At 49.9% G+C, this 26,911-nt stretch overlaps 2 protein-coding genes across 2 annotated transcripts in view; one reads left to right on the top strand and one right to left on the bottom strand.

The window, feature by feature from the left end:
• Positions 1–3,683, bottom strand: part of FADS2 (fatty acid desaturase 2) — a 32,392-nt gene extending 28,709 nt beyond the window's left edge. Inside the window, exon 1 of the mRNA XM_025987459.2 lies at positions 3,212–3,683. Within this exon, the coding sequence (XP_025843244.1) occupies positions 3,212–3,418 (207 nt within the window). The 5' untranslated portion in view covers positions 3,419–3,683. The remainder of the gene's footprint in view (positions 1–3,211) is intronic.
• Positions 3,684–24,091: 20,408 nt separating this feature from the next.
• Positions 24,092–25,467, top strand: LOC112911089 (dnaJ homolog subfamily A member 1-like). Its single transcript, XM_072757324.1, has 2 exons — positions 24,092–24,399; positions 25,213–25,467. The coding sequence occupies exons 1-2, from the start codon at positions 24,099–24,101 to the stop codon at positions 25,446–25,448; spliced, it is 537 nt and encodes a 178-aa protein (XP_072613425.1). The 5' UTR covers positions 24,092–24,098; the 3' UTR covers positions 25,449–25,467.
• The last annotated feature ends 1,444 nt before the right edge of the window (positions 25,468–26,911 follow it).

Raw genomic sequence — 26,911 nt, 5'->3', positions numbered from 1 at the left:
ATGAATGAATGAATGAATGAATGAATGAATGAATAAATAAATAAATAAATAGAATAGAATAGAATAAAACTTTTTTTTAAAATAGTGAACTCATGCATAGCCCATTTGAGCCACAGTCCATTTGAGCCACAGCCCATTTGAGCCTGGCAACAACAGATCTGTGAAAGCAAAGTTCATGGTAATGCCTCGCCTAGGAATTCATAAAGCTGATGCAAACCTAGGTCCTCTGCCTCTGAACACCATGACCCTCTGGCCCTGTCTAAAGGAGGTCAGAGGGGTTCCTGGGTGGCTCAGTTGGTTCAGTGTCTGCCTTCAGCTCAAGTCATGATCCTGGGGTCCCACAGTCAACCGATGATCAATGATCTGATCCAGATCGAGTCTGCATCAGATTCCCTGCTCTGTGGGGAGTCTGCTCCTCCCTCTCCCTCAGTCCCTCTCTCTGCGTGTGCTCTCTCACTCTCTCTCTTTCTCTGTCTCTCTTTGTCAAAGAAATAAATAAAATTTTTAAAGATGTGACTTAATGCGGATAGGGCAGGAAAAGCTGGAGACAAAGGTAGGTGTGGTGCCCAGAAGGAGAGGACCCAGCACCATGCCTCAGCTTAAGAGGGAGGGAAGCAAACCCACCAGATGCGGTTACTGTCTGAACTGTTCATCTTACAGCTTACTGCCCGGGGGGCCCAGTTCAGAACCGTGGAGACACTGAATAAATGTGTGATAAATCACAGCTGAAGATGAAAACCACAAGTAGGGAAAGTTCCGCAGTGGTGGGCCTTGGTCTTGAAGAGCAGGCATCCTTGGGACTCCCAGGGTTCCTTTTGCCCTCAGCAAGGCAAAAGGCAGAAAGTACTGGAGGGCCAGAGGTAGAATAGGAAGTCAGGGGAGCGAGGCAGGGGGAAAGGGTGGGTGGGCTCTGTAATGGGGCATGGAGGACTCCGTAATGGTAGATCCTGGGCTTAGGGCTGAGCACTGCCACTTGAGCAAAGTTTTGAAACCTAAGAGCAATGAGAGATACCTCCATGGCTTTTCTGAGGGCCAACTGCACTAGCATGCCTGAATGTGCTCTGTGAGTTGCAAAATTTAGGCGCCTGTATTCTTATAGACAAGGCCAAACTCTAACTTCTGCAGAAGTACCAAAGGATAACTGCCCTTGGCTAGGTCACTCTTCTGTGGAAGAGGTGGTCCTAAGTTCTGCGGCCTTTTCTTCAGAAACAGGAAAATCCCTTATGGAGGCCCTGAATTGTCCCAAGAAAAGCTTCCTTGATTTTCAGCCTCATAAGGAGGATATTACTGCATTGTGATCGGCTCAAAACCTGTGATCGGTGCATGCACTGAGTGCTCCAGGGCATCTGAACTCTATGGACTAGTCCCTCCCCAACTTGCACGACCCAAATACTCTGTCTCTCCCCAAGCTCCAGGGAAGAAGTCAGTGCTCTGAGGGCCAATGCCACCTGCTGCTCAACAACCTAAGGCCAAGGGTCTCTTGCTAGACTACTCCAGCCTCCGCAAGTCTGCATCCCACACACCCTGTGCTGCCCATGGTCCCACCCTGGTGGGGATCTGGTCCAGACAGCGAAGAGAGGAGAATCCAGTTGCCCACTCCATGTTACTGTACTATATCCCCAGTTAGCACATACAATGCCCTGAAAATCTCATCTTAGGAGGTAGTAAGCCTTTGGAAATAAAGGTTATGTAATGCGTTGCTCCAACACATAAAGCTGGCATAGATTTAAACTTTTTTCCTTGTTTATATAATCCTCACCTTCTTACTTGCTGGACAAGAAGCAATCTTTCCAGTGCTCACTTACAGCTTATGAAGTGCTTTGCCGCACAATACATCTTTATCCACATAAGAAAACCATATTTCATAGTGAGAAGACCTCAACCAGGAGTCAGGTATTTTGAGAACTGCCCTTACCCAGCTTCCTATGGACAACTGTGGGAAGGGCCCTGTCACATAACAGATGGGCTGGAAACCTTATGCCCACTAAGTTACCGTTAGCAGTCCAGCCCCCAGGGCGGAGCAGTGTTCGCAAGCAGGTAAAACCGGATGGGCCCCAGAGTGGTAGGCACCATCTATGGTTGACCACCTTCGGGATCTTGCATGTTGCCTGGATCCTGCTTCCCAAAGCTGTAAGCTCCCCAAAGCTGTAAGCCATTTATGGTTTAGATTATAGCTGCCTGGGTCTGGCCTGCCTGGGTAAACCTGGTCCAAAGAGACTTAGAAGGAGCAGGGAGATGAAAAGTTCTACTGACTCACAGGGGCTGTACAGCTAGAACAGCAAGAGCCGCCAAGCATGCAAAAGATCCAGGGGCCACGATCTAGGTGTCCACCCATGGCCTCTCCCCTGTTCACCCTGCCCAAGTGGCTTCCAGGTCACTACCCCCGAGGGGCCCCTTTCTTCCCTTTTAGACCCTCTTAGGCTCCCTCTCTCCCATTCGAGTCCTTTGGGCTCCAGCAGCACCTTAAAAAACTGCAAGGATTTCAGACTGGGGGTCGGGAGGTGCCAAAGGGACACAACCAACCTTTAGTGTGGGTAAGATAGGGCAGCTCTGACTCGGCCGGAGGCCCCGCCGCCCCGATACGTTCAGGGGTGCAAGATGAGGGAAGGGCATTCCCGGCAAGATTTCGAAACAGAGGACCACTGAGTACCGGGGAGTCCGAGAGTAACGGGCCCAGCTGGACCTGTTGCCGAGCCAGCCTAAGGCTGCTGAATGCGCTGCTGCGGGCTCCTCTCGGCCTGGCCTTTGCGGACCCTCCGTCCCGTTGCCGCCCCGGTGCCCGGAGCCTGCCCTCGGCGGGCCGTGGCCGTCCTTGAGCGCGGGCACAGGGGCTCCCGGGCGGGCCTCCTCGGACCAGGCGCGGCGCGGGAGCCGGCCCGGCGGGCCGGACGAGCTCTCCCCCGTCCCCGCCCCTCCTCGGGCGAGCCCCTCCAGGCTCGTCTCCCGCTCGGATCCGCGGCGCCCGGGCGGGGCCATCTTCCGGCCTGCGGGTCCGGGCCGCGGGGCCTGCGAGCCCCTCGGGGCCTCCCTGGCTCGGTGCGGGGCCGGCGGAAGGATGCGGCGCGCCCCGGCTCCCGGGAGGGGATCGCCGCCGCCGAGCTGCCTCCGGGCTCCGAGCCCCGACACCCTCCCCGCCCGGCCCCGCGGCCCCGCGGTCCAGACGCGGGAGGCTCCGGGGCGGGGATCGGGCGGGCGAGCCCCACGGCCTTACCGTAGCGTCTTCCCCCGCGTAGTGCCCGATGACCCGGTGGCCCCCCGGATGCCGGCTGGACCACTTGGTGATGTTGTAGACCTTGCGGTCGATGACCAGCCACTTGTCGGTGCGCAGGTTGTGCTTCTGAATCTCCTCCCAGCAGAAGGTCTGCATGGGCGCCTCGCGCTCCGTGGCCCCCTCGCCCTGGTTGCCCCCCTTCCCCATGCTGCCCGCCGCCCGCGATGCCCGTGCCCCGCGGCCCCGCGCCCGCCGCCCGAGTGTGCGCCCGGGCGCTCCTGGCTTTCGGCTTTTGTCTTCTCCTCCTCCTCCTCCTCCTCCTCCTCCTCCTCCTCCTCCTCCTCCCGCCGCGCCCCCTCCCCCAGCCTCGTCGCCCGCGCGCAGGAGTCCCCCGGCCTTCCCTCCCGCTCTCCCCGGCTTCCCGGGGCCCCCAGGCGGCCCCTGTCCCCCGCCCGCCAGCCCGCGGTGGACTTTTGCCTCCAGCAGAAACTCCGGGTGGTTGAGGACCGCGCAGCCTCCTCCGCCCGCCCCCCGCCCCGGCCGCGGCCCCGGCCCCGGCCCCCGCCCCCGCCCCCGCCCCCGCCCCGCGGCCTCCCGCGTCCCCGCCGCCGGGTTTCCACAGTGATCAGCAGAGCGCCTGCACCAATCCGGGCGCGTCGCCCCGCCTGCCATTGGCCCAGGAGGATCTTTCGAAGGCCAGCGGGCTGCAGTGGCGGTCCCCGGCTCCCCCGCCCGCGCGCCCGCCGAGCCGGCCGCGGGGCCGCTACGTGTCCGGCCTCCTCCCCGCCCCCAACCCCGCCCCGGCCCCGCGCGCCGAGGACAGCCCCGGGCCCGGCGGCCGAGCCAAGCCCCGCGCCCCCCGCCTGCACCTGACGCGGGCGCGCCCCCCCCGCCCGCCGGACTCGGCCCCGCGGCGGCCCCGCACGGTCCGCGCCCTCCACGTGGGCGCAGTCCTGCAGCCTCCCGGGAGAGCCCCCGGCCCCGGATTCGTCCGGGCTGCGACCCCGTCCTCAGACCCTCCCAGGAAAGAACTGGGGGACCCCTGCTCTGCCGCTCTGCGCGAGGCCCCGCCGCGGGGCGGGAGCGCGGGGGGCGCGTGCTGGCCCCTACTCGGGCGGCGCACAGGGCAGCGAGTCCCTGGACGGGAGCGCCCCAGAGACTCCAGGAAAGAAAAGACGGAGGAGTCCAAAGGGAGGCGGGAGACGCAGGCCCCCGGACTCGAGCGGATGCAGATTGCTTAGGGTCGGTGCCCTGGGCCCTGGATCCCGAAGTGGACTGAGGATAGGTGGGATGTAAGGATGAACAGAAGGAAGTGGGGGGTGAGGACAGCCTTGGGAACCAGGAGTTCATCAGCCGCCCTCACATTTCCAGGGGGTGATTTCTAGGTTCCTGGTTGCTGGCACACTCCCCTCGTTAGCTTCTCAGCCAACCCGGTGAGGTGACCGTGTAGCAGGACTAGCTCCATCTTGAAGCCAGTTCGCCTCGAACACTTCTCCCTCCCCTGTTACTCCACCGTAGACCTGTTTGCACGCTGTAAGCCCTCTGGGGAACTAGCTAACCTTTAGGTTCTCATAGGAACACTGAATTAAGACAGAACACCCGGCACAAAATAAACTAACTGGCGTATTCTTGCAGATCACCCCATAAGCACATGATAAGCTTATATGATTCTGTTTAAAGTTTCCTAGGGAGCTTGAACCTGATGCGTGTTCACTGAAGACCTCTGATGGATTGCTCAAGCCCCTGTGGCACCTTAGCCAGTTTCTGCTTCCTGTTTCCCTCCCCCTTTCAAAGCCCCTCTTTGTGCCCATAGGAAGATGGTTTCTTGGGACATCAGTCCATCATCTTTTTTGTTAGATGGCTTTCTGGAATAAAGTTGCTTTCATTGCTGCAACACCTGTGTCTTAACTTACTGGCCTGTGTTTGGTGGCAAACAGGACCCACATTGTTATATCAAACTACAACGTGGAGACACTGAAGTTTAAGAAAGATGAAATAGGCAGGTGCTCGCCACTAGCAACTAGCACTGCCAGGCAGTCTCCAGACATCACCCTGCCTCTCCCCTAATGAGGTCAGTGGAAAGGATTCATTGTAGAAACTTGGCTGGGGAGCAACCTGATGCCTGGCGGGTAGGAAGATCATGCTAGCCAACTGGTGGGGGGCAGGGCAGGGGAGGCCCCACAGGGTCCCCTTCATGCCATGGCCACAGTGGTCGGCCTCCCCCATGTCACGCTGGTATCAGTCCCGAGCAGGCTTCATTCATGTCTCAAACTTTGACAGGAGGAGAAACAAGGCCTCTCTCTGGCTTTAAAGAGTAGCAATAGGCATCTGAACCAAAGCCCTTGCTCACAGGATGAGAAAGGATGAAGCAAGCTCCCCAGGAGGATACACTGATTTTTATGCGTGTTAAAGGTATACTGAAACAGTAAGCAAAACTGATTTTCTTTTCAGAAGGGGGATTATCACAAATACATAAATTAATGAAAAAATTCAAAAGGCCAGGAGCTCAGGAAAAGTGATAGTCTAAAAGGGGGAACCAGGACTCTGTCATGGAGGAGTCCCGTGGGCTCAGAACAGCACCAGAAGGCACCAAGGTGTAAAAGGTAGAGAGTGCAGCTGAGGATGGGCACATAGTGGAAACCCACCAGGGTGTGGGGTGCCCAACAGGTCCCAGCTTACTGCCACCCAGAGTAGTCTCAGAAAGACGGTTGCTGCAGATGTGAATGAGTGTGTGAAGAATGCAAAAGAACAGAGAGGAATGGCTCCAGGGACAGTGCTGGTAAGACCTGCCACAGCCAGGGTTCAAATGGGGAAAGCCTCGAGAGCTTTGCCAAGGATGGAGGACTTTATTCTGGAGGAGGTGAGGAGATTCTTAAAGTGGGAGTGTTGGCTATGACCAGATCCACAAGAGACCTTGGGAGGGATCCAGGGCTGGGACTGGATGTGGAACGCAGGCGGTACCCTGCAGCGCTCCAGAAGAGAATGGAGAAGGGCTGAAGTGGGAGGGAACTTCAGAAGGCTGGAGCCCAGGGCAGCAGACACTGCCTTGCCCCCATCTGCCCTGCTCCTGCTCCATTATTTATTGTTGTCACTACTCGGAGGGGCTGATAAGACTGTTCTCTTAGAGAAAACCCCACAGCACCCAGATGACCCCAGAGTCGCTTAGGAAAAGGGGTGATCTCAGAGAGGGTCGAGGTTCCCATGGTTTCCCCCTGGCCCACAGAATCCCTCCTCCCAAGAACAGCAGCTTCCTGGGGATCTTGCCAGGACCTCACAAGTGTGATCACTGCACTTTATCAGGAACAAAAGAAAAGAGCCTGGGTGGCATGGTGCCCAGGTCCTCCCAGCCAGCCAAGTGAGTGAAAGGCTGGGCAGAGTGGGGGAGTGCCCGTGCAGCCAGGCCCCACAGAATGGCTGAGGAGGGCCTTTGGGTCTGTGCTCACAGAAGGGGTCTCTCAGGTATGCTGGTGGATGGGGCAAGGTCACACGAGTGAAGAGACAGGTTAATCAGAGGGAAGGTGAATGTGGAAAACACCTTTGGGAAACAGCAGGGGTTTGGGGTAGGGAATGCGGGGGAACACAGTTCTGACACAGAGCCCCTCAGAGGCAGAGGGCCAGTAGCTGAAGCAGCATGCTCCTCCTGGCTCCTTCTGGCTCTTCCTTTCATTGGTTGATAAAGATGGTCAAGACACCACTAATCTGTAAGAGACTGTCACTGGTGACTTTCTGTCAAGCCATGGCTCCTGGCTTTCACAGTTCATGCGTTGTCAGGTTTTGTGAATGAACAGTCAACCGTCTCTGGGTATCCTTCCTGTCTCCCATTCATTCCTCTGATCGTTACCAGCTTCTCCAATTTTAATAATGGTGGTAATGATCCCTCGAGTTGACCTATTGCATTAGGGTATCCAAAGGACTCTCAGAGGGTAGACAAAAGCTTTTGGCACAATGCCCAGGACAAAGGAGGCATCAAAGTGGCTCTTGTCCTTCCTCCTCTGGATCTCATTTCTCACAGCAAGGCTGAGAATAGGTACTCTTACTCTGTCTTTGCAGATGTGAACATGAACACTCAGTGTAACGACAGGTCTGGCCCCTCAACCAGCAGATAGTAGACTGAGTCCTAGAATGCAAACCCTAGATTCCATCAAATCTTCTAGAATCCTCTCTGAAAGGTCATCAGCAAATCTGACTGCCTTTCTCAGACCTCTCAGAGACTTCTGGCAGGCTGACATCCTTTCCTCTTGCCATGTGATCCTCTCTTGGTTCCTTGGCAATCCACGATCCCAATTCTACCACTGAACCACCCCCTTTGTGGTCTCCATTTGCTTGTCTTCCTCCTCCTTCCCTCTAAATGTTCTTGGCTCTTGGCTCACCCAGTATTTCCTTCTTCAGGGGCCACATCTGGGATGTGACCGCCTCAGAGATGACTCTGGATCTCAAATCTACATCCACTTCCTACACAGGCAAAGCTGGATGTCCCACTAGCACTGCAGACTCAACATAACCTCCCAGAGTCAAGAATTAGGTCTCAGCAGATGTGTCCTTTGGACCTAGTCAGGTCTCACCTTCACTGTTTTTGATGCAAAGAATGAATTTGATGCTTCCCTTCCAGAAGACAGCCCTTCCTTTTAACTTCCTCATTTCTATTAATGACACCACTTTGCTTCCTGTCACTTGGGTTCAGAATCTCAGAATGCCTTTTACTTCTCTTCTCTTGCCTCTGACCTTTGTAAAGAAAAGTCGTTGTGCTCAACAGATTCTACCTTTCCCAGTGGTTCCCATATGCCCCTTTTATTCCGTTGCCACTGCCACTGTTAAGGCAGAGGGTGTCTGACACTCAGCCATCGCTGCACACACTATGGCAGTGTCATTCTGTTGAGTAGGACTCCTGCCCATGGGTTCTCGCTGCCTAGGGAGTTAAGCAGGGGTGAGGTAAGGAAGGAATGCGTGTAAATACTGATAATGTTCCCTGAAGGCATTGGCTTTGTCTGCAGCTCCAACCCAAATGGCTAAAAAAGTATAGGAGAGAAAGGAGGATGGGGTAAGTGGGTGATGGGCATTAAGGAGGGCATGTGATGTCATGAGCACTGGGTGTTATGTAAGACTGATGAGTTACTGACTTCTACCTCTGAAATCAGTAAGACATTATATGTTGATTAATTGAATTTAAATAATTTTTTTTAAGTATAGGAGAGGATGCTAGGAGAATGTTACCTTATTTTTGTACAAAATCATAGTAGGAATGCTCCGCATCATTCTGATCATGAAGCCAACCAATGACTAAGGAGATGGATGTTGTAAGTGCAAAAGGACGCTCCCCTGTTGGTCTGCAGATTGAACAAAGTGAGAAAGGATAAACTGGGGGAAATCAGACTTGTTCACTAAGTCCTAGAATACCAGAATAAGAGGTGCCTCCTTGAGATCTGAGAAGAGCTAACACAATGATGCATCTCACAAGAAGGCTTACTTTATATAGTTGGAAACCAGGGTAAGAATGAACAGGTAGGTAATGCCTGCTGTGGAATACTTGAGTAACCCAGGCTGGGTGCAGTGTGTCTACTCTGTGATTCTCACCACAGATAAGATCATCATGCACTTTTATGGCGTGTCTCTCTTTGTCCCTGTCAGGGAAGGAGAGTAGCCTGATGGACCATGAGCCAGATCCTGGAGAATCCAGGTATTAGAAGGGCCTGGAAAAAAAAAAAAAAAAAGAAGAAGGGCCTGGATTCAGGGCACCCAGCCAGCTCAGTTGGTGGAGCGTAAGACTCTTGATCTTGGGATCATGAGTTCAAGCCCCATGTCGGGCATAAAGATGACTTTAGAAAAAAAAAGAAGAAAAAAAAAAAAAAAAAAGAGGGAGGCTTGGATTCTAGTCCAAGCTCTGGCCCCTACTGGCTATGTGACCTTCCTTGACCAAGTTACTATTTCTCTGAGCCTCAGTCTCCTCATCTGTCAAATGAAATTAATACCTACCTCACAGGATGATAAAGATGAAAATCAGGCAAATATAATAAAAACTAAAAACACTTGACGGGTTATGAAGTGACATACCTGATATAAGGGATTTATTCTTATTATTTTATCAGAAGTGGCAGGTTTTTGGTATCATTGTCCGTATCTGTTTCTCTGGCTACCAATACTGATAATTAACATTTCTTGAGCATTTGCTATGCACTAAGCACTATGTTAAATCCCTTAAATCCTTATCTATTTTAATTCTCATAGCAATCCTGCAAGCACCACCAAAGACATGCAGGCTCAGAGAGGTTAAGTAACTTGCCCAAGGTCCCACAGCTTATAAGCAGAGATGGAATTTGTCTTATTTTGTGGCTCTTGCTCTTTGCACCAAAGTGCACTACCTTGATGAGAGTAGTGTCCAAATGGTAAATGGTAAAACACAAAACCATTGATTCCTTCATGCAACAGCTATTTTTTGAGTGCCCCCTCCTGCTGGGCTCAGAGTAAGCAAGCAAATAGTGTCGGCGAGCCAAACAGTCCTCCTCCAGGAGGAAAAGTGGCACCTGAGCCCTTAGGTTCTGCTTTCAAGTTAGTAAGTTCAAGTGCATTTGTTCATTTTGTAACCTCATAGTCTTTAGAGCTACAAGGACCTCATTACACCCATAAAATGGCTAAGGCCTAGAAAGGATGAGGGGCTTGGCCAAGGCCACGTAGCAAATTAGTGGCTGAACAAGGACTGGAAATTCAGATTTTCTAGGGCACCTGGGTGGCTTAGTGGTTGAGTGTCTGCCTTTGGCTCAGGTGGTGATCCCGGAGTCTTGGGACCAAGTTCCCCATCAGGCTCCCTGCAGGGAGCCTGTCTCCCTCTGCCTATGTCTGTCTCTGCCTCTCTCCGTGTCTCTCATGAATAAATAAACAAAATCTTAAAAAAAGAAAAATGAAATTCAGGTTTTCTAACTCAACAGTCAGTGTCTTTCATATATGATCTTGTTGTCAGCACTACCCATGACAAATTCGTACAGTAAGACGTGATATGCCGCCACAAATCATGCACACACATTTGAGCATGATGCTCATGGAATCCAGGAGCTCCGAAGTGTCCGAGCCTGGACCCTGAGGGTTCCTCCTGCCCATTGCTGCATCTGGTCTCTATCCCCTCACCCTGCAGAGACCCAGGGTTGGAGGCGCCAATGTGCTTGGTGCTAGGGCTTGTGGAGCCTCAGCAGACTAGCGCCCAGGCCCCATCCCCAGCTTCCAGCTTGCCCCACAGCTGGCTCTTACTGCCGGCTCACAAACATGAGGTGACTTCAAAGAGGGAACACTCAGAGAGTGGGTGTGACCTTACTGTCCCTATTTTATGGTTGAAGAAATCGATAATCAGTGAAGTTTAGTAACTGGCAAAACTAGGATTTGATTTTTAGGTTTAATTCCAAAGTACAAACTCTTTGCAAACTAGTATCACTTCACGCAACTCGTTTAACTGCCGTTGTGACAGTTGCTCAATATAATGGATAGAAAAGTACTTCGAAATTGTTTTAAATAGCGGTTAAATAATGCAGGTGCACATCTATATATAGGTATAACATTTACATACATCTATGTAACGTTGGAGCTGGAGGCAACTTAGCATCTAAGCTAGTCATGTGATGTCACCATGGGTGGTTGCAGAGCCCTGGGACTGGAGTTTTTGTCTTTGGGTTTCTATTTCAGGGCTCTTGTACCAGGGGCTGTCAGGAGTCAATAGAGCTGGGCAGAAACGTTGTCATTGTGTTTCGGTGGCTTTCCACCCACATTCATTGTCAGGCAGGTCAGAGTTTGGCCCGTGTATGAGTGGCAGAGGAAGCGGTGTCAGGAGAAAGGGCAGAGGGGGAGGCCCAGGAGCTGAAACTCTGGAGGAGCGCAGTCACAGGGGTCTCAGGCAGAGTGTCACCAGGGTACACAGCTCGAGACGTAGGCCAAGATGGGACAGGGTGGCAGGAATGCCGTAACTTGGGGTGGAGAGGAACCTTGCAATGATCCGTTCTCACCTTTGAGACAGAGGCACGGAGGCCCAGAGATTGGCTTATCCAAAATCATCTGGAAGTTAGGAAATCTGAGGGGTTCCCATTTCTAATATGAGTTGTTTAGGCACCTGGATCCACCCTCAAGGACGTGCAACAAAAATCTTGGATCAAATGCAGTAGCCAATGATTGCCCTCTGCCCTACAAAGGCTTGTCAGTCCTTGGGGGACCTGTCCCTGTGCTGACAGAGCAGCATCCCTCACGCTGAGGCCAGCTCCAGGAAAATGACATCCTGCTCTGGCATCACCTTTTAAGGTCCTCAGCATCTCTATTGGGAGGCCAAACGAGGCAGTGGACTACCAGATTGGTAGGTGTGCTATACAGGTGTGCTGTACAGATGTGCTGTAGTGAGAACACCAAATGGGGGCACAACAGACCCATGTTCATGGCCCTTACTCAGCACCTCTTGGCTCTCTCCTTTCTCATAAAGGAAATAGTTCCTTAAGTCACAGAACTTGTGATTCAATTTTTCTCCAAGAGCAGTAGGTGGCTTCAAAGTCAAAGCCCCACATTCCCTCATTTTAAGGTGGAATTGGGACAGTATGAGCAGGGGCCAGCCCATCCCTGGAGCTGGCTTATGGGAGGAATGGTCTTGCCAGGTTTCTGAGTCATCTGTGGGCCTTGTCTAGACTGGTTCTGGTAGACTAGGAAGTGTTCTTTAAAAAAAAAAAAAGATTTTACTTATTTATTCATGAGAGATGCTGGCTCAGAGCTGAACCCTGGGCACAGGGCACATACTGGGTGTGTTCATGGTGCATTTGTACCAGCTCCAGGTAGAGCTTCGAGGAGAGACGTCTGAGCAGTGCAGTGGGGTGTTCTGCCCTGTGGCCCCATCACAGAGCTAAGCAGCCAGGACCTCTCCACAAGTAACTGTAGCACGGTGGAAAGTCGTGCTTTGTGCTAGAAGGCCACCATTCACATTCCAGCTTCACATCTCAGTTGCTTTCTCTGTGCCCTTGGGCAATCACTTCAACCTTTCATTAAGCATTTATAGGCATGGTGGTGGCTGAACTGCATTTCTCGGAATTCCCTTCTTTCTAGAGTCCTGGCCATATTGGCATTGGCCACAGGAGAAATGTGTGCAAGCACAGCTGTGGTGTTACACTCTGAAAGTGATGTGGACCAGTCCCACCAGCACGGGAGCTCTGACCCCTTATTCTCTATGGCTTACAGAGCTTCTGCTTCTCTGATCAGACCTTGCCAGATACTCTGTGGCAGGCATCCTTCCGAGGCATGGGAGACAGAAAAATAAACAAATTATCCTTCTTCTGGTCTTGGATTCCCCACCTATATGATGGGGAGGAGGGACGATAAAATGAAATAAGACTCCCAATGGCTCTGTCAAATGTCTGACTGGACGAGCCCCCAGTGAAAGGCACATGGAACCACCCATTGCAAAGCCTGCAGGTTTAGGGAGGCATTCCCGTGGAATGGGCTCTGTGAGACCAGGAGCCCCCAGGGGCCAGGCTTCTGTGACCCTGAGATGTGTCTGCTCAGGGCTGAAAGAGGGACCTTTGGGCTCAGTCCACCAGTTAGTCCAGACAAACAGCCATATGTTACTTCTCTCTCTATAATCCTGAGGTCAAAGACCTTCCACGCTGTGTGTGGGAGGCAGGAGGCACACAGCCTCTATACCGTGCTTGTGCTTCTCCAACTATTGGTGGTGAAGGACCAGCTTTAAAAAAAAAAAAAAAATCCCACCCATTACAGATGGACATTTTTGTAAAATCCGATAAAAATAAATCATTAGAAAAAAATGAAAGAACAAAACAGATTATGCAATATCCAAGGCTAGACTTCTTTTTATTAGCAGAGTTAGTAGGTATAAAACCTCTCCGCAGGGGATCCCTGGGTGGCGCAGCAGTTTAGCGCCTGCCTTTGGCCCAGGGCGCGATCCTGGAGACCCGAGATCGAATCCCACATCGGGCTCCCGGTGCATGGAGCCTGCTTCTCCCTCTGCCTGTGTCTCTGCCTCTCTCTCTCTCTCTCTCTCTGTGACTATCATACATAAATAAATAAAAATTAAAAAAATAAAATAAAATAAAACCTCTCCGCAGAAGTACTATAAACATCTCCAAAAGCTTATTCTCAGTTTCTGTACTTACTTCAGCACCACTGGATAATGATTTGCAGGCAGGTGCTGACATGGGAAGAGCACTTTGGGGAGGTCTGTGGCCCTCGAGAGACCAGAGGCGCAGCACCAGTGCCCTGATGCGTCTGCCATGCTGCTGAGGCTCCTCGCTCTTCTGATGTAGAACGAAGAAAACAGGCCTTGGAACCACTCACTCTGTGACCTTGCTTCTAGCCTTATCCTCTCTAGATGCTGGTTTCTCATCCGTAAAACGGGGTGCTGTCGGAACGATACAATGACGCCTGTGGGGGCACAGTAGAAACTCTCCAGTGTGTGGGGAAGACGGCGGCTGCTGATCAGCAGGTGGGGAAAGGGCTCTAGAAGGAGCATGCTTCGGGAGTCCTGGGGCAGACACGGAGATGCTGAGAGTGGTGCCTCCACTGAAGGATTGTCTTCTTTTTCTTTTTTAAGATTTATTTATTTATTTGAGAGAGAGGGATGGAGAGCACAGAGGAAGAGGGAGAAGCAGGCTCCCCACTGAGCAGGAAGTCCCACGCAGGGCTCGATCCCAGAACCCTGAGATCATGACCTGAGCCAAAGGCAGATACCTAACTGACTGAGCCACCCAGGAGCCCCTGAAGGATTGTTTTCATGAGCTCTCTCTGAAACTAAGGGTCCATGGGCCGCCAGGCCCAGAAACACAGCAAGGTATGGATAGAAGGTCACATACCATCTTTCTGAGACACCAGCAGAGTGTGTGATGGTGAAGTCTGCAGGGAACCCTGTGGTTTTAGCTCTTAAGGCTTCTTAAGAGCTTCTCTTCCTAGAGAGTCTGGGAAGGTGATCCTGGGAAGCACAAGGTTTCCTGCAGTACTTGTTTAGCTGGGGCAGCGGCAGATTCTTCGAGGAAAAAAAAGTGGACACATGTGGGTAAGTCGCATGAAACACCCTATGTGGACCCCGTAAGAACTGGAGGAGATTGATTTATGGCTCACTTTCTCAATGAGGCAGGATCACACCCAGGGGGGGAAATGCTTCTTGGAGGGCAAAAAAAATCTCGCTCTTCTTATATATAAGCACAAATGTACATACAGTAGGTACACAGCTACCTGTGGCATTCCACTTTTAAGAGGGGTTATGATTAGGGTGGGGGGATGTCTAAACTGGCTCTTAAGGGGTACAGTGATGAAGAAAGGATTTGAGTCCAACATCCTGCTCTTATGTAGAAAGATGCAATAAGACCATGAAATCCACTCACCGAGGTTGTGTTATTGGTAACAACAAACCCCAAAGTCCTGAGCACCCTGCAGAAGGGACATCACAGACCCATGCAGCCCTTCTAATGCTCGCCATGCTTCAGCATCAGGCTACTCTCTTCCAAAGCCCTGATCTGTCCACGTCACCCCCAGCTGTCTCTTGCCAGCTTCAGAGGTCTGGTGCAGGCTGGTTAGCGCTAACAACCCAAGTGCCTGCTTCTATACGAGTTTCTGAAATGGTGCACAAGCCCGTGGCTGCTCCAGATGCATTAGCTAAATGGTGATCTCTTCCCTCTTCATCCCGTGTCCCGCCCCACACAGAGCTCATCTGCATGGCATCATTTCCAAACTGCCTCTCCCTCCTGGCACAGAGCCTCCTGACTCTCCTGACCCATTCTGACTGAGCAATCTTAAAATATTCATTGGATCTTGGCACTCCCCTGCTTACAACCTTTCCCATGGTACTTAGAATAGCCTGAATGCCTCACTGCTTTCTGGTTTTACAAAGTCAAGTTCTTTCTCATGTCATGGCCTTGGTCCACAGTGATGGACCAAGGAAAATTGGCCTTCCCTAAAAATGTTCCTCCTCTCCCCCTGCCCTTGTCTGGCTCAAAGGTCATCCCTCAGAGAAATTTTCCATGACCACCCATGTCCTCCTTGTTCTCTAGCACTTGGTTTTCTTTTCTTCAGATCTGTTGTCACACTTTGTTGACTGGTTTATTGTCTTTCTTCCCATTAGACTGGAAACTTCCTGATGGCAGGGACCAGGGGTCCATTTGCCCACTGCTGGATGCTCAAGCCCTAGCAGAGTGTCCGGCACACAGCAGACTTCTGTGATTGCTTATTGAGGGTGAGGGTGCATGTGTGAGCAAACACCCTGCTGTTAAAGGAGCCAGCTGGTATGAATGCATATGGAAATGACAGGGACCTGGACAATTGTTTCCCAGTGGGCCTCCTACCCCACACTCAAGCCTCAGCAGTGCTATTAAGGATTCACTGGGGCAAGTGACAAGAAGGGGCTGAGGCCAGAAAGATTGCTGCCCAATATTGCCCAGGGCATAAGCCCTGAATGACCCTAGAAGATGTCTCATTCTTGATCATCCCCAGAGTCTATTGGTAATTAACTCAGCAGATAAGTTTCAAAGTCTTACCTCCTCCCTGGGATGCCCGCTTAGTGAGCTGGTAGGAAGGGTAATTGCTTTTTGACCTGCTGTAGTGACTCTGTCCCCAAGGTTGGACAGGAAGGAAAAGGAGGCTTGGTCACCACTCCTACACAAACTCACATTTGTTTATGATTTATGGTGGTGGAAAATTTCTTCCCAGTTAAATGGCATTTTATAATACTATGTGTGTAGTGTTTTACAGTGTTAAAAATACTCCCATACCATCTTCCATTTGATCCCATCAGAAAGAAAGTGTACTTCAGCCAGTACTCTGGCTGCAATAAACCATGCTTGTGAAGTGTCCCAGTGCCCGCACGTGCAGTGTTTCTGTGGAATGTTAAGGGTATGCACTTGTACTTTATGTAAAGTGGTCCTTGTTCTCCATAAATGTGACATGAAATAATTGTGCTGTTACTGCACACCGGGAGTTAACGGGTGGGGAAGAGATGAGTTTGGCTCCTGTGAGGTCCCACTAGTGGTATTACAAGTGGTTATAACTGAGCTGTTGGTGCCCACTCAACAGTATGTAAACTTGGTTTGTAATTAAAATTTTTTTCCTTTTAAAAAAAAAAATGTACCTCAGTACATTAGCAACACGCATGCCTGCAAGCACGCTCTTTCCTTTTCAAGGCACTGTCATGACTTCTACCCCATTTCCAAGAAAAGCATCCCTCCCCCCATTGCCACCCACCAACACGATCCAGCCATGCTAATTCATTGTGCTGTTAGTTACACCAGGGAGTTTCCATTTTTAAGGAATTTTCAGGTCTTTGATCTCTCTGATCCAGCCAACTAACTGCTGTGATTAGCCAACCTGGTCATCTATGCCACGCTCTGGAGAAGGGACGAGAGCAGCAGATATCTGGCATATACTAGAACCATGCTTGGTGCTTGCCATCCATTATCTCACAGAGAAGTCACTACCTGAGAGGGAGCTTGTATCATACCCACTTTACAGAAGGGGAAATGTAAACTAAAGGACAACAAACCGTGTATCCAGAAACACCGAGGTTATCATCAACCGAAAAGCCATTAAAAAAGTTGTCTTCAGCAGAACAGGTTTTTAAGTCCCAAGGAACTGTGATAAAAGATTGATGCTTGGCTTATATTTAGACACCCAGTAGATGATCCTTGACCAGGCAAGTGTTCATTCGACAGGATTTGATATGACTAAAGGGAAGTAACATCTATTTCTCAGCCAGCATACGTGCATTGTGGGGGTCCTGGCTGGGGTGAAGTGAGATTAGGGAGGTTTCAGTGGCATGGAATCAAAACCTTGCTGGACCAAATCCTGGCTCCAGTCTCATTTTGCACACACCATGCACCTGTAAGCCTGTCCCTTCACCTTTCTGGGCCTCAGTGAAACCGAGAGGGAGAACTGTATGTCACCTACCGAGCCCATTCTAGCTCCGATATCCTATAAGTGAATCACTCATTGTGTCTAAGACTCACCTTGCCTTCCTGGATACACCAGCTCCTTTCCTGAATTCTTTCTTGGCAGGTGTTACCCTATTTTCTCGCTCCAAGTCACAAAAGTTCAAGATCCCCATTGCCTTCTCTATCTCCCTCACCCCAATATTCTTTTTCTCGTGTCATTCAGATTTCACTGATTCTTGTCCCTGCCACCCCCATCCTGCTGCAGGTTATGGTGGCTTTCCACCTGCTACCTTCCTCAGCCTCCATCTCTCTGGTCCAGCTCCCAGATGCTACCTCGTGGGTCTCAAGAGGCCACAACTCTGGTCTCAACCCTTCAGTGACACCCCCAAAGCTTTGGCCCTGACTTCCAAGCCCTCCAAGGCTTAGTCCCAGCCTCTTTTTTTTTTTTTAAGATTTTATTTATTCATTCATGAGAGGCATAGAGAGAGAGGCAGAGACATAAGCAGAAGAACAGGCTCCTTGCGGGGAGCCCGATGTGGGATTTGATCTCAGGACCCTGGGATCACAACCTGACCCAAAAACCCTCAACCACTGAGCCACCCACGTCCCCAGACTTTCTGCTTCTTAATGAATCCCGTGGGCACATCCCTTCTTGTGGCCTCTCTCCTCATCTATAAAATGCAGAGATTGGGTAAGGTCCCACTCAGAGCCCTTTTCAGATCAAAAATACCCATTCTCCTCTAGAGCCAGACTGCTGTATTTGCTGCCTTCTGGGTTCTCCCGGCCCCGGGCTGCCCACTCTTATTCTGTCCAGATGCCTCAGGAGTCCCTGAAAGTCTGACTGGTGGAGGGAAGGGGAGGCTGCAGCATGTTGTTTCACTCTCTGAGCCCGTTCAGCTGCACAATCAGAAAAGTCATTCTGTTCCTGCCTCCCTTATAGCTTTTTTTTTGAGAATATCAAGTAAAGATATGACTCTGAAAACAATCCTTCCTCCCTCCCTCCCTCAAAAATAACCCTACAGGCCATGCACTTACCTAGGCATTGGGTACATTGTGGTAAACCAGATGGATTTGGTCCTTCCGCAGGGGAGATCGCACAGGGTAGATAAGCACTGTCTAATGGCACCGTCTGGATTGATGGAACTTTGGTAGCCACTAAACATGTGTAGCTACTGACTACTTGAAACATAGCTAGTGTGACCAAAGATCTCAATCTTGAACTTTATTTAATATTAACCAATTTTTAAAAATTCTTTAAAAAGATTTTATTTATTTATTCATGAGAGACACAGAGAGATAGAGAGAGAGGCAGAGACACAGGCAGAGGGAGAAGCAGGCTCCATGCAGAGAGCCTGACGTGGGACTCGATCCCTGGTCTCTAGGATCCCACCCTGGGCTGAAGGCGGCACCAAACCACTGAGCCACCTGGGCTGCCCAAGATTAACCAATTTAAATTTAAACAACCACACATAGGACCCGTGGCTACTGTTGGATGGCACAGCTATCGACAGCTAGGGGTAAGGGGAAAGAAGACATCAAAAACAAATCAACAGTTCCTCAGGAAATTAACCATAGACCACAGATCATAACTGTAGATCATAACATGATCCGGCAATTCACTCCTGGGTATATGCCCAAAAAAATTGAAAATAAGTATTCAAACAAATAGTTGCACGTGAATGTTCATAGCAGTGAAAGGTGGAAGCAACCCAAATGTTTGTGAATGGATGACAGAACACAGTATGTCCACACAATGGGATATTATCCAGTGAGAAAGGAAAATTCACAGAGGCAGAAAGCAGAGTCCTGGTTGCCTGAGGCTAAAGAGAAGCAGGGGTAGCAGGGATGGGGGGTGACTACTTATTTGGGGACAGGGTTTCCTTTTGGGAAGATGAAAATGTTTTGGAAATAGAGAGGTAATGATAGCACAATATTGTAAATGTACTAAATGACACGAAATTGTACACTTTACAGTGGTTAGTAGCATGTCTTGTGAATGAGACCTGACGGTGAGGAAGGGCCTCCATGGGAGGAACAGGGAGCAAGGTACTCTAGAGAAAGGCACCAGCTAAACAAGCCAGTCCGGAGTGGGGGGCACAGCCCACTGCACGTGGCGCTGGCCAGGCAAGGTATAACCTGCAGGGATATGCAGTCTGAGGGAGAACGTGGCTAGTGCCCCTGGGCCTATAAGTGCCCTGGAGAAAGGTGTGTTGGCCATTTCTCTACCAGTTCCAGATATTGGCCCTTTGCTCTCCCCAAACCAAATCCTGAAGGTTTTAGCAGGTCTTGCTGTAGGTTGAAGTTGGATGAGGGGCTGTGCCTCCCATCTGCTCTCCTTTGTTCCTTAGTCTCTAGACTTCAGAGCATGTCTCCTGGGGCCTCCACCCCCTCCTCTTCTTTCTCTCCCTTCCCCAAACAAGTCTCTGTCCCCCACCACCCAAATACCCCCATTGGGTGGCCCTGTCCACTTCCTCTCCAAGCTCCAAGCTTTGACCTGAGATATCCCTAAAGAGCACCGAAGTCCCAGTCACTAGGATTCGTTCTCCTGAGGGGGCGGTGGGGGGCGTCCTCTGGAAATCAGTGACTCTGCTCAGCTCACTTCCAGCATGCCCAGTGCAGGGAAAAGTAAGCCATGGCTTCACAATCTACTAGCATGAATGTCCAGGTTGCTGGTTCCTGTGGCTGCCTTGATGGGAGACTCCATTCCTCGGTGGAGAAGACTTGAGCAACAGAATTAGGAGGAATGCATGAGCTCAGTTTTGACATATTAGAGTTGAGAGCCCCATACCCCTGTCTTATTTTCTCAGTGTTGTCCAGTGCTCCATGCAGAGGGTCAACAGGAGCTAAGGCCTGGGAGGCCTGGCAGAGGTGCCAGGGCAGGGAGGGGTAGACTATGATTGGCAGAAGCCAGAAATGAGGGCAGAGGGGTTTCCTGCCATGAGAAGAGTGCTTCACATCTTATAACACATTTGCACTGAGTTCACAACCACCTGTGGGTTAGCCAGGCCAGCTGGCTTCCTCCTTGTTTTATAGGATGAGCCCGAGACTGACTTGTTTCAAGGTCATCTAGCGAGGGTTGAGACCCAGGTCTCTGGACTCCCTAGTTTCAAGATCTTTCTCTGTTCTCCAATGTCTCCTGGTTACCCCCTAACCAGAAAGGCCCTTCTCTTTCAGAGTGTTTTCCATGAATGATAGGGTGGTGGTGCACAGGCAGGAGGAATGACCATCTTCAGTTCTGGGAGTTTCCTACATGAACAAGACTATCCTTGGCCTTGGAAGGACAAGATGTCAAAGTCCTCTGGGCACAGATGCGTCCTAAACTGTTCTTTCTGAGTCATCAGCCAGGCAGTGACCAGGCCTGCCTCATGGCCCCCAGCTAACACAGTCCTGTCACCAACGTGCCCACCAAGGATCTTGACAAGGCCAGAGATGCTTGATTCTGCTGAAAGGTCTAGGGGCTGCTGCAGAGACCCAAACTATCCACTGTCGCTCCTACTGTAGAGCTGCATACAGAGGAAGCAAGGGGTTCTGCTAAGGTCCCTGGGGTCCCAGGAGGCAGTGCAGAGGGCAGCAAAATGGTGCCCTGGAAACAAACACAGTCTTTGACCTGAGATATCCCAGGCTTAGCCAGGATCCCTTGGAGCAAACCCAAAGCTGGGCCTTCCTCCCTGGCCTTACCTGGCACAGAAAATGCCAATCTGGAAAGAGTGTCACCCATCCCCAGTGTTTGCCTGTCTGAATGTTCATTAAATTTACCTTGTGGAGTGAAAGGGATCAGAGATGAAAGGTCATGGCTTCATTTGGTGAGAGGGTACAAAGCCCTCAAATATTGGGTCCATTTCCCCGCTGCTGTGGGGCCTCCAAGGGAGAATGTTCACCTCTCCCAAGCCCTAACTTGTCTGACCCTCAGCCAGACTTGAGTTCACTGTGGAGGTGGTTTCCTGCAACCAGGCTCTGACATTAATTTGCCATATGGCCTCCAGCAAGCCTTTCCTTCTGAGAACCTCCAGGTCCTATCTGAGTAATGAGGCCCCTAAAACCCTCCTCACCGCTAGAATCCTGCAGCTCAGTGTTTCAGGAAGAGTCAGCATCAGGCCATCTGCCAGGCTTACAGGCCTAGGAAGTATGTCAGCATCCTGCACCCTGAAGGAATGTTGTGCCTATGCCTGGGCATTCATACTGCTGCCTTTTTCTAGGCAGGACCACCATGGTAGGGAGTAGACATGTTACTGGCCAGGTCTTGGTCCCAGATGCCCATGCCCTCTCCGATGACATTGGCACAGTCCACCTGGTTTGGACCACCAAGCCACTCTTACCCCACCATGCCCCCTATAAATCATAAATACATGCAGATCTCCCCTGAGGCTTCATGATTAGCACAGGCAAGGGCTCTCTAGCTCCTACTTCGACCCAGGAGGTTTGGGCCACCAAGCCACTCTTACCCCACCATGCCCCCTATGAATCATAAATACAGACAGATCTCCCCTGAAGCTTCATTATTAGCGCAGGCAAGGGCTCTCTAGCTCCTGGGTCCAACTACCAGGGAAAGTAGGGCCAATAAATCCTTCCACCTACATGATCCCATTTAATCCCTCCATCAAAGCAGTTGGAGGAGGTGTTACAGTCTTAATTTGAACAAGTAAAGACCTCCTGGTGATATATAGGCAGGTTTGGGAAAAGACTGACGTCTGCTCTACTCCCCCAGCCTGTGTCTTGTGGCATAGCTCCGATTGCCATTTATCTGCCCCTCCAATGTGTCTTCATTGGAGACACATTGCCCCAGCCCCCTCTGTATACCCATTCCTGAAGCCTGGGACCTTTCTGGGGTGGACGGCTTCATTTCCTCTGTTTTCCCATATGTCTAGTTGCACAGCACAATCCTTCAGGCTGATGGCCCTGGTCTCCCCTGCCCCCAGCAGGAAGAAGGAGGCCGTGCTGGGTCAAAAAGCCTTTCTCAAGTAGGGGGATTAATCCTGGTATTAGCTCACTCCTTGAAGCTCCATTGGCAGGTCTCTTCCCCTCACCTCCCAGATCTGCTTAGTCATCCTTCCCAAGAGCCTGAGTGCTGGCAGGAGCAGCTGGATGCAGCCACCACACTCATCTGGAACCCCCAGGGTGTGGCTGAGAAGGGGCTCTTGGAGCGCTATGGCCCCATCCAAGAGAACAAAGAGAGAAGACCCAGGGAGATAAGAGTTAGGGTCAGAGGACCCAGGGAGATAAGCTTTAGGGTGATCCTGCTGCTACTGGCACTAGGCCTGGGCTCTGTGAGGCTACATCCTGGGACGCTGTGCAGCCAGAAGGGAAGCAGAATATCTTGAAATCCCTTGGACACAATGCTTCCTTTGTATTGGATCCCACTGACCTCACCTCCTCCTGTCTGCAAACAGCCAGCAGGTGCACTTGGGGGATCAGCGATGAGGAAGAGGTGACTGTGCTCCTCAGGATCCACAGTCTAGTGGAAAAGATAAAGTGCTTTCGATTTTGGTAAGTGAGAGAGTGCCCCAAAGCCGCAGGGGCTCAGGAGAAGCCCAGGTCCCAGAGGAGGGTGAGAGAGGCGTCAGAGGAGATGGCATTGGAGTTGGCTCTCTGAGAAGGATTTGTCAGCTAGATAGGTGGAAGAAAAGAGTGCATTCCAGATAGTGGGCATGTCATGAGTGAGGTGCAGAAAACATCGTGGGGCCCCAAAGCTGCCCATGTACAGGAGCCTGATGGAAGGAAAACATGAAATCCATCTGAAATTATTTTGCTCATCCAAGAATCATATCCTGAGCTTCTCTGCATGGACAGCTGTACAGTGGGTCCTGGGGGCAAAAAAGAACAAATTAGTCTCCACCCTAAAGGACATCCAGTCTGGCAGGGAAACAAGGAAAATAAAATAATTGAGGATTATAGAATTTCAGCTGTTGGTGGAAACTTCCAGAGGACCCCGTACCCATTTCCTTTTCCTAAAGATGCAGGAACAATATGAGGCTTGACTCACCCAGGACAAAAAGCCAGCTGGAGAGAAAGCCTGGATCAGACTCGGATCCTTAGATTCCATTCCATGTTTTTTTCCCTGCACCAGGCAAGACACACACCACTGCAGGAAGCTTTGGATGGGCCAGGGAACCAGGAGGAGAGTGTGAGGACTTCTGGCTGGGATGGGGTGCTGGTGAGGTGCCCCAGGTGAGCCTTAATAGCCAGGATGGCACAGAGTGTGTGCTTAGGAAACAGGAGCGTCCAGAGGTCCTGACAGAGTGGGGACAGACGGGGCTCCCCAGAGCCAAGGCTGGGAAGGAAGGGTGGATCAGACCTTGCACTGACCTAAGAAGTCTATACTTTATTTCTGAGCATGAGGAAATGAAGAGGCAATGAAAGTGCTGTGATATCTGGGCTGAGAGGGTGCCAGATGATGGAGAGAGGGCAGAGGCCAGAAGGAGGGAGCCTACTCTGGCCACTCCCTGCTGCAGCTCTAAGGTATTCCCAGCCATGCCCAGCATGGTCTTTTGGGCATTTCTAAATTGTTTACTTCCCCCACACACAGAGGGTAAGCTCCCAGAAACCAGGGATTATTCAAGATGACAAGTGTGCTGGTCACTGAAGGGGATACAGAAATGATTGTCTCTGCTCAGAGGATGTGACTATCTCGCCCTGAGGACACAAGTGACTCGGGAGGCAAAGCACCAGGGGTAGGGGAAGCATGTGGTAGGCCCATACACCTAGGAGATTAGGATGACTATTACTATAAAAAAAACCCAATCCCACCCCAAAACCCCCAAAATAAACCAAAACAGAAAATCACAAATGTTGGCAAGGATGTGGAGAAATGGAAACCCTTGGTGGGAACGTTAAATGGTGTCATTACTGTAGAAGATAATAGAGCAGTTTCTCAAAAAACTAAAAATAGGGAACTTTCTAGAACGCTCAGTGAGACATGGAGGAGCGGAGGCTCCCGGAGCTGCGCCCAGCAATGCAGTCCTTCCCCTCCCCCGCACTGGCCTTGGCCCTCTCACCAGCTGTAGAAAATGGTGAAAGAAACCACTTACTATGATGTTTTGGGGGTCAAACCCAATGCCACCCAGGAGGAATTGAAAAAGGCTTACAGGAAACTGGCCTTGAAGTACCACCCTGATAAGAATCCAAATGAAGGAAGGAAGTTTAAACAGATTTCTCAAGCTCATGAAGTACTCTCTGATGCTAAGAAAAGGGAATTATATGACAAAGGAGGAGAACAGGCAATTAAAGAAGGTGGAGCTGATGGTGGTTTTGGCTCCTCCACTGATATGTTTTTTGGAGGAGGAGGCAGGATGCAGAGAGAACGGAGAGGTAAAAATGTTGTACATCAGCTCTCAGTAACCTTAGGAGATTTATATAATGGCGCAACAAGAAAACAAGCTCTGCAAAAGAATGTGATTTGCGATAAATGTGAAGGCTGAGGTGGTAAGAAAGGAGCAGTCGAATGTTGTCCCAATTGCCAAGGTACTGGAATGCAAATAAGAATTCATCAGATAGGGATCCCTGGGTGGCGCAGCGGTTTGGCGCCTGCCTTTGGCCCAGGGCGCGATCCTGGAAACCCGAATCGAATCCCACGTCGGGCTCCCGGTGCATGGAGCCTGCTTCTCCCTCTGCCTATGTCTCTGCCTCTCTCTCTCTCTGTGACTATCATAAAAAAAAAAAAAAAAAAAAAAAAAAAAGAATTCATCAGATAGGACCTGGAATTGCTCAGCAAATTCAATCTGTGTGCATGGAGTGCCAGGGCCATGGGGAACGGATTAGTCCTAAAGATAGATGTAAAAGCTGCAACAGAAGGAAGATAGTTCGAGAGAAGTAGATTCTAGAAGTGCATATTGACAAAGGCATGAAAGATGGCCAGAAGATAACATTCCATGGTGAGGGAGATCAGGACTGGAACCAGGAGATATTATCATTGTTTTAGATGAGAAGGACCATGCTGTTTTTACTCGACGAGGAGAAGATCTTTTCATGTGTATGGATATACAGCTGGTTGAAGCTCCGTGTGGCTTTCAAAAGCCAATATCTTTCGTTCCCGGGTTTCGGCACCAAAAAAAAAAAAAAAAAAAAAAAAAAAGCCAATATCTACTCTTGACAACCGAACCATCGTCATCACCTCTCATCCAGGTCAGATTGTCAAGCATGGGGATATCAAGCGTGTGCTAAATGAAGGCATGCCAATTTATCGTAGACCATATGAGAAGGGTCGCCTAATCATCAAATCTGAGGTAAACTTCCCCGAGAATGGCTCTCTCTCTCCTGATAAACCTTCTTTGCTGGAAAAACTCCTATCTGAGAGGAAGGAAATAGAAGAGACAGATGAAATAGACCAGGTAGAACTGGTAGACTTTGATCCCAATTAGAAAAGCTGGTGCAATTACAGTGGGGAAGCATATGAGGATGATGAACATCATCCTAGGGGTGGTGTTCAGTGTCAGACCTCTTAACGGGGCCGGTGAATAACACTGCTGCTGGCATTTTATATGCAGTAGTGGATGAGTGACGGACTATAATCATAGCTCACTACGTGCTATTGTTTTTGTTTTAATATTCAACTATAGTAGTGTTTTAAAAGTTAAATGAAGAATAAACTCAAATATAAAAGCTCTGACTTTGCCCTGTATGTATGATGACTTCAGTGTGCAAGATAAGTTTAATACTGTAAAAACTACTTTTAAAAAATCTCCCCTAGCGTTTGTTAGGCCATACCTTGTAATTGTTTGCAGCTCTATGTATATGGAACAGTTCAGACTGAAATGCTACTAGGTGTATGTATTGACTTCAGTGTATGACCCTCAATTGTTAAACTATGAAGTTAAAACTTGTATTTAATTGGCAATCAGACAGAGAATTTATTAATTTGTAGAGAAGTGTTGGTCTGTAGTTACGTTAAGTGGGATTCATTGTGATGCCTCTGCATTTTATTGTCTCAACTGTTACTTGAAGATGGCATGCTATGTAATTTGGCCTGTGGTATCAGTGATAGAAAGGATACCTCTCTAAAGAAGGGGTTTATCATATGCTGCTGCTTGAGGGCTTGCACTTATAGAATTGCATTCCCTTCTGCTGTGCCATCTTTTAAAAAAAAAAATATATATATATATATATATTTATATATATCAGTCCTGGTTACACTTTTTTTCCTTCTCTTTGGACCATGGTAAACTTCAGAGTAGTGACTTCGGGAGCAGGCTAACTTAGAGTGAAGAGACATTTACATGGAGAAGTTAATTTGCATGTATGAGACAGGAAGGTGTCTTCTAGGTATGTGACAGGCTTACTTTAAACCTTTTAACTTATGCTCTGAAGTAACTGTAATTTCATGTTGGTAGTATAGCAAATTATGATGAATAGCTTTAATTGTATGTTTAAAAGGCATGTTCACAAGCTTAAATCTGGAATCAGAATTAAGCAATAGAAATGTATGAATGTCTCCTTAATATACTGATTACAAAGCATTTCCAATGTGTCACTACAGGCTCCCCACCACCCCCGTAGGTTAAAAGCACTGGTTTTTCACTAAGGTTAAAAAATAAAACAAAACACTAAACTAAAAATAGAATACCATATGATCCAGCAAATGCACTTCTGGGTTAACGCAAAAGAACTGAAAGCAGGATCTCAAAAATATATTTTATAGCCATGTTTATAGCGGCATTATTCATGATGCTAAAACATGGAAACTACGCAAGCATCCACTGATAGATGAATAGAAAACAAACTGTAGTCTGTCCACGCAATGGAATATTATTCAACCTTTTACAGGGACACCTGGGTGACTAATGGTTAAGCATCCACCTTCGGCTCAGGGTGTGATCCCGGAGTT

This window comes from Vulpes vulpes, chromosome 5 (assembly GCF_048418805.1).
Source record: "Vulpes vulpes isolate BD-2025 chromosome 5, VulVul3, whole genome shotgun sequence".
Classification (NCBI taxonomy): Eukaryota; Metazoa; Chordata; class Mammalia; order Carnivora; family Canidae; genus Vulpes; species Vulpes vulpes.
Note: the sequence above shows the minus strand (reverse complement) of the source record. Positions and strands in the feature narration are given on the sequence as shown.